The 7,439-nt window shown below is 49.2% G+C and overlaps 3 protein-coding genes across 3 annotated transcripts; 2 read left to right on the top strand and 1 right to left on the bottom strand.

Moving 5' to 3' along the window:
• Positions 1 to 1,808: 1,808 nt before the first annotated feature.
• Positions 1,809 to 2,487, bottom strand: VTN77DRAFT_7075 (uncharacterized protein; the record flags this gene model as incomplete). Its single annotated transcript, XM_069423424.1, has 3 exons — positions 1,809 to 2,115; positions 2,184 to 2,363; positions 2,480 to 2,487. The coding sequence occupies 3 exons, from the start codon at positions 2,485 to 2,487 to the stop codon at positions 1,809 to 1,811; spliced, it is 495 nt and encodes a 164-aa protein (XP_069275570.1).
• A 780-nt stretch (positions 2,488 to 3,267) lies between these two features.
• On the top strand, positions 3,268 to 4,005 carry VTN77DRAFT_7074 (uncharacterized protein; the record flags this gene model as incomplete). Its single annotated transcript, XM_069423423.1, has 4 exons — positions 3,268 to 3,317; positions 3,419 to 3,453; positions 3,572 to 3,686; positions 3,888 to 4,005. The coding sequence occupies 4 exons, from the start codon at positions 3,268 to 3,270 to the stop codon at positions 4,003 to 4,005; spliced, it is 318 nt and encodes a 105-aa protein (XP_069275569.1).
• A 445-nt stretch (positions 4,006 to 4,450) lies between these two features.
• Positions 4,451 to 6,900, top strand: VTN77DRAFT_7073 (uncharacterized protein; the record flags this gene model as incomplete). The annotated part of the gene is made up of 2 exons (XM_069423422.1): positions 4,451 to 5,462; positions 5,516 to 6,900. 2 exons carry the CDS (start codon positions 4,451 to 4,453, stop codon positions 6,898 to 6,900), a joined length of 2,397 nt encoding a protein of 798 aa, XP_069275568.1.
• Positions 6,901 to 7,439: the final 539 nt, after the last annotated feature.

Raw genomic sequence — 7,439 nt, 5'->3', positions numbered from 1 at the left:
GGGGGGGGGAGGCAAAGGGATCGAGGACCAAGGAGCACAGGAAGATAACCCAAAAAAACAAAAAATCAGGATAATGGAGAGGAAGTTGGGAAAGCAGCAAGGGAAGTAAGTCACTTTATATATGTAGGAAGGATGGATGTCCAACAAAGGCCGTGGAAAATGACGACACCTTTCCCAAACAGGCACGCTATACCGATAAGGGAAATTCGGCGTTCCAGTTTGGCTGTCGCTCGCTTCGCGCGTGGTAGAAACCGCTCCCCGTAGTACCAAAGAATTTCGCGTATAAATTTTTGTAGCTTCCCGCACTTTGACCTTCTCCCACCACACATCCACAAAAATGTGGAATTTGAGAGCTGATGTCGCTCTCGTCCTTTCCTTTTCCTTTTCCTTTTAATTTTGGTTTTAACTATGCAGGAGCTGGTCACCTGCCCTATCGATGTTCTCCTGCTAAACCAAAAGGTATGTGACGTTCAATTCTTCCCGCATTGTTCGCTCAAGTGATGAATTTTCTTCGAACAATCCAAATCCTATGACTATGAAGGACATCCAAAGAAATAGCTCTAGAATTACACTGATGCAGTTCCAAAGTCCTGTCTATACGATATCTCCGCCCTGTGAACAGCGACTGACTGGATTTGCTTAGCAGGTTTGCCGTACTCTAGGTACTATGCTGCCAGATTCGCCCAGTAGACAGTCTTAAAAGGTATGCTCTCAGGCCTCCACCCTTTCCCCTCCCTCCTGTGATGACCCTATGACATGCAAAAGGCATTCCTCAAACTTAATGTTCCATGTGGAATCTGTCATAAATCAAGTTTCAGCCTTGTCTGACCCTGCGTTTGCTACGCTTGATTAGCTTCATGCACACAATCTGTTAGTTGTACTTGTAGCTAACTGAGCCTTCTGCAGGTAACGCAATTTCCCTATTTCAACTTGACCCCTCCCCTTTCTATCATGAGGAAAACTTGAACGAACGGGCGGACAGAACGTATTCATCTGCCCTCATCCATTCCAAGCAAAGTCGTACAAACTTTGCGGGTGCTGGGGAGGTGGAGTGCTTGTTGAGAATTCGTCAGCTGATTAATTCTCGCATTGCAACGCTGCATTTTCAATCCGGAAGGACTCGGATTTGCGCTGACTCGCGAGGTCATTAGGTACTTATCAAATCCCATCCCATTGCCTGGCCTATCACCTATCTGGCTGTCATCCACATGATGACCATGTTATTCACACTGTTTGACCGGACGCACTGCGTTTCGGGATGAACAATCAACACTGAAAATTCTGATTTAATGAGGTATGTGGGACTCTGGACATAAACTTGCTTGACCATTGGCTAACTCGTAGGCTCAAAGCCTGATATAGATGACATGCTTTTGAGATCTTCAATGCTTGCACACACGTGTGTTCAAGGCATAGCTGACTCTGAACGATCACTATAGGAGACGACGACGTAGAATCGTATGTAGTCGATATAATGTAAGTCCTTGTACCTCTGTGTTGTCCCTTTTTGCCTTTCCCTGATGAACTCCTAAATTCGCTGTGTTCTTACCGAGTCTTGACGTTGAAGAAACCCTTATTCACCTTGGAGAACTGATGTTGAAACACTCATCCAACGTTGATTCACTTCTTGAAGAGAGCAGCTGAGCTAACAGATCCTGTTTAGTGTTTAGAATCAGCACACAGATTTAGACTAGAATCAATGAGAATGTTTGACTTGATTACCATGCTTCTTCTGTCCTTCATGCCATGCGTGTATATCCAATTGGTATAACGTAGCCAGCCCTCGGTAGTAATCGACTGAGAAAAACTCATTTAACGAAAAGACCATGCTTCTTATGCCACTCCTCCAGACTATCCTCATTGTACCTCTCATGCACACTCTTCTTCCCCTCAGGCCACCGCACATACCCCGGCTTCGAGTCCGCCATGATACAGACCATCTCCTCCGGCGACGGGAGCTCGGTGTCAATCGCGGACGAAAACGGATGGATCAGTTCCGGCCAGTGGTGATCCCACAGCCAGAGCATGGTGCTGCAGTTAGAGCAGAAGTTGCGCTCGGAGGAACATCGTTGCTCGAGGTTGGGCTTGCCGCGGTCTTTGATTGCGGTGTACTTCCTAGCAAACGGGGAAAAAAAATGAATCAGCTATGTCTTGGACCGAGGAATGATACGATATGTTAATACTTGATCAACTCCTTCCCCTTCTTAATCTTCAGCGAGTCCGCAATACCGCCCAAGTTCACGCAGCCGTTGTACCCGCCGACTTTGCGGCAGATGCTGCATGCGCAGAGCTGATAAGGCACTGGGGTGTGCGATTCGAGTTCGAATTCTACGCCGCCGCATTGGCAGCTTCCTTCGAGTTTCCTGCGATGATTAACATTGACCAGTCAGTCAGGTAGCTAGGAGGCAGTGATTATGGTGTTTCAATGCCCATCGAGAGCTGGCGTGGGAAGTGTTAATAAGCACTATGGGGTACTGACATGGGCATTTTTGAGAGTAAGGCTGCCAATGCAGGTCCTGTGCAGTGACTTCTTTTATAGTCAGGTATGATATGACTTGAAGAGGAAGGGGATAGATATTGGAGTTCGGTTTATTGGAATGTCGAGAGGGATACTGAGGGGTAGGGACGTCACATATATATGTTCGTCCGAACATATGAGTTTCTTGCTTGAAATTAATAACGAGCTTTTTTTTTCTCTTATCAGTCCGGATGGTCACTAGACCGTACCCCTACTAGACATGCACGTCTCTCTTGCGATCGCCTACTTCCGTACATACAGACATGTACTCCGTAGTTACATCGAGTCCACACGCAGCGGGATTCCCTCCAGCCTAGCAATCTCATTTGCTGTCACCTGTTTGCATCGAATACGAGGCACGCACTGGACCTCGACAGGATCTACGCCATAAAACCAATCTTCAGCCAATCAGCAAATCTGGCCAATTCTTATGCCAGTCATGAATACTGTAACAGGCATGCGTAGAGCTGAACGTTGCTGTGGGGTGACCTCATCGGCGATGCACCTATTACCTGTTAGGCAAGCTAATTGGTTCGGATGGGCTGTAGGATGTTTGACTGGTTTGCCTTGTTTGTCTGGATCACGGTCTCGTCCGCTGTTTTTCGATCGGACGAGGACGACGACAAAGCGCTGACGATAGTCGTTAATTACTCCGACGACTAGAGGTTCCTGAGCTAGAATCGGTATAGTTATTTTCTCCTGTCATTGAATCCTACAGGCTGCCTCTGTTTCAGTGAATTGGCCACGCCATGAGTTTTGGAGGTCCTGGCGGTGCTGCGGTCAATTATAAGCCTACCCCGTAAGTTGCGCCGTTCCACTTGATTCGAGATACGATCTCTTTATCCTCCTGTCGAAAGTGTCTAGGAACGCATAGAAACTGATTATTTTGTGTCTCAACAGGCCTGAGCGCGGTAGCTTTCCTCTCGATCACGATGGTATGCGATTGAATTGAACCGATTCTGTTTGCCCGAACTGCCCGAATTCGCTGCCACAATACAATCCACTATTCGCGTTACTTTGCTAGTTTCTAAATATTCTTGCTTTGAAATCCAGGAGAGTGTAAACATCTTATTTCCGACTACCTGAAGTGCTTGAAATCCCGAAAAGGCGTCAACGATGAGGAGTGTCGCAAGCTGGCTAAGGGATACTTGAGTTGTCGGATGGAGAAGTACGTGCTTTCTCTTCCTACTAATATTCTGTCCTTTTTTTTTTTCCCCTCTGGGATCCAGTGGTCGCAGAGGAAGTCATAGCAGCTGTCAATGCTTCTTTTTTATCTCTCTGATATTCCCACCATCTTCTTCTCGTATAAACAGCACGTAAATGAGACAATACCAAAGATGCTTATAGATACTAACCTTCAACCGTTCAGGAATCTCATGACGCCCGATGAGTTCAAGAATCTTGGGCTAGAGTTCGAATCAGACAACCAAGGCAGCAATCAGGGAACCGCAGCATCGAAAGGACCAGAAGGGAATGGGAGCAGATAAGATAGACAGGGTGGAATAGTGGATTTCGGGTTGATACCCTTGTAAGATAATTAATTCTTCGTGTATGTACATGTAACCATTTTGTAGGCATGGTTGGCGTTGGTTGAGTGTGGTTCTTCTCCGCTTTGCTTGTAGATAGTGGGATTTGGAGCCCAATTGCGAATCGCGTCGGAATTTTGTCTCTCCTATTGCTGTGGTATCCTTTCCTTCTCCTTCTCATTAATTTCCTTACGATCGGGTAAAGTCTACTATTCTTTAGACTACTCGGTTTTTGCGTAATTACTACTGCTCGCGACTCGCGCGGATCTAAGCCCTGCGCAAGCTCAATTCAACGCGGGGAAGCTATGCGCTAGCTTATCTGGGCCTGCAGGTTCCAGCCGCTTCGGTAATAGTCATACTCGTCTTGACCATCGAAAAATTTCCATACCATGTCCATCTCCCTTCAATGTCTTCGGTCGCGCGTCCTCCGGAGCCTTGTCTCGTCGCCATCATCCTGATCGTCAGTTCTCGCGCGGGGCCCAGATTCGTTTTCCACTACCCACCCAACCCGCTCAGCGAGAACGCCGTCGGCGCCAACGCCCGACGCTCGAAAAGCACCGACTCCGGCTCGAGCGAAGAGAGCGAATCTAGTTCGGACGAGGATGACGAACCAGTCAATCTCGCCGCTGCTGTGACTGCAGGGCGGCAGAACAACTCAGGCATTGAGGATAATATCTCCGCAACGACGTCCTCAGTGGGCGGAGAGTCACAGCGGCCACCGTCCCTAAGTTCCGCCCGGACGAAGAAACGGGCTACTTCTGACGCGGAAGACAGTCCGGGGTTGACTGCCAACGGACATGGCAATGGCTCTACAGGGAACTCTCGTCCGCCCTGGGACTCGGTCTTTGGGCTGCCCTCCGACGTCTGGGAGAAGCTATTGAGTCCGACGCGCGCCTGGCATAAAAGGCGCTTTGAGGTCGGTATCAACGACCTGGCGTTTGTCGGATGGCCCGTGTTTGTACGTGATGATGGGACTTGGCGGAAACAAAAGAAAAGGAGAAAGAAGAAACCAAGGCAATGGGAAGGAGGCGAGCTTGGACACGAAGAACGGCTTGGAGATAGCCAAGGCGACGATGCTGACGCCGCTCAGGACGACGATAATGATGATGATTATGAGAAGATTCCAGGTGGCAGCTCGGCAACCCCTGGAGATGGGAAATCAAATGGAGATGCTGGAGCCAGTGCGAATAGAGGACTAAGTGAATCGGCAGACGCTGACAAGGACTCCATGACGATGTTCAATGTTGTCTTTGTGCTAGACCCCCCAATTCTCGAATACTCGATAAATATCAAGGAAATGTACGAAAACGTGATCAAAAAGTTTGGCAAGGCCTTGAAGTGGGAGCAAGCCCGTACGGATTATGTATGGAGGGAAGCCCAGAATATCTTACAGATCAAGGAGAAAGCACGAGAGAGAGGTAACCCTTTTCCACCGGATAATCAACGATGACAACGACTTACCATGCCACAGAGGCCTCCGTCCATAGCCTCTACACCGAGCTCATTGCCAATTCGTCTCTTGCCAGAGCTATTTACACCATTTTCACAAGCATATCGGCCTCCAAAATCGCATCTGTCTCGCTCAGTCCGGAAGTGTCTATTTCTCTTCAGATCCCCCCGCTGACCTCAATATCGCACCTGCCATCCCCGACGGAACCTGCGTATCCAGGCCTGTGGCTTACGACTGCGGACAATCTCAGCCCAGCTGATGATGCAGCAGCCAGTGGGCTAGAACCTCCCAATCAAGTCCTGGCTAAGCACTTTGGTCTGCTACTGTTGGACAACGAGGCGACAATTTTGAAAGATGTGGAAGCCTCAGGCGGTGCCCTGGGTCCTGCCCTCGCGCACTACATTCGCTGTACGAAGCCCAATAAATCGTTTGCTCAGATTTCCGCCATTTCGGGCATTTCACTCTCGAATATTCAGCTGCTGGCCAGCCATCTGGTATATTGGAGACGTGCCCGCGTGATACCTCCGCTACACCAACGCGATACGTACATTGTATCGCCAAACTGCGATCTCAGCAAGCTGGCGGCGGCGACAGAGGCCTATGCAGCAGCGTTTCCGACTCTTCCGAGCCTGCCAAAGATGTTATCTGCACTAAGCGGTACTCCCCGTGCGTATGCAAGTTTCATCCCCAGTAAGGACCACAAAGAGACGTATTTTGCCGTCCTTGCGTGGCTTCTGAGAGGTGGATGGGTGACGCAGCTTCGCTCGTTTGCGAGGATTAAGGTGACCCCAGAAATTAAAATCGCAGTGGAACAGGCCCTACGAAGGGAACAGATGGAGAAGTACATCTCGACTGGTAGACCAATGTCGTCTGCGTCAGACGATGGGCGAGATGATCGGAGCGACAGTGACGATGATGGAAGCTCGTCTTCTTCGTCCTTAGACAGTCAGGGAAGTGACCAGCTCACGCCGATCCCTGGCTGGCGTGATTCTGACGATCAATACCGGTTGACGGATTCTTACATGGACCGGAACTCTCATCTCAATATGTCGTCTCTCATTTTATTTCCGCATCGCGCTTCGCCTCTAGAGTCCCGATGGCTGGATGAGATCATGTCGCGCTTCCCTGATCGACCGGTGTCGGCGACCGGCAAAGCCTCGGAATCTGTCAATGGCGGCGCTGGAAACGAGGCGGAAGACCCTGGCCTCCACGATTCGCTGAAGAAGTACTGGCCGAAATTTGTCAAGTACTTCAATGGACACGATGCGCTTGAGAAGATCGCGGTCAGGGAGGGCTTGAAGCGCAAGGTTGTCTGGCAGATCCTCATGCGAATGGGATTGGGGCAAAGTCATGGGATCGAGTTGGACCCGAGAGAACAGGTGCTGGTGAGCGTGAGGCATTGGTAAGGGACATCTTGTTGTAATTTGTCTTCACTAAAGCACTTTATTTTTTTGTAGTTTATAGAATATTATACCCCGTTAGCATTATTATAGGAATCAGCACGTATCCTTAGCCGAGGTATCCATTTGGAGTCAGTGCTGGGTATGATTACTAGGTTATCGACTAGTGTATCTGCAAGTCGGTCGTCCAGAATGATCTAGCTCGTTTCAGGCTCATTTTCCGCATGAGCACGGATCGGGGATATCTCGATCCTCGGCGGTCCCTCCGTGTGCACTGTTGCGTGACTGTGCCCTGAGCCCTAAACGTTAAAAGGCCCCGTGATCGAACACGGGCCGGAGACTAGCCAACAACCCATTACGGCAGCTAACGTAATTCCCGGCCGCTCCGATCGCCCGGTCGCTCCGATCACCCACCCGCACCTTCAAATACTATACAGAATTTGAAGTTTTATTACTACCCAAAACAGAAATTATTTACAAAAATTATGAATTAGAGCGATTAGGGCATCGAGTCCGTATATGCCCAATAGTTCCACAGTTAGTAC

This window comes from Rasamsonia byssochlamydoides, assembly GCF_041956645.1.
Source record: "Rasamsonia byssochlamydoides strain NRRL 3658 unplaced genomic scaffold VTN77scaffold_57, whole genome shotgun sequence".
NCBI classification, from domain to species: domain Eukaryota; kingdom Fungi; phylum Ascomycota; class Eurotiomycetes; order Eurotiales; family Trichocomaceae; genus Rasamsonia; species Rasamsonia byssochlamydoides.
The sequence above is the reverse complement of the archived record's forward strand: the minus strand, read 5'-3'. Positions and strand labels throughout refer to the sequence as shown.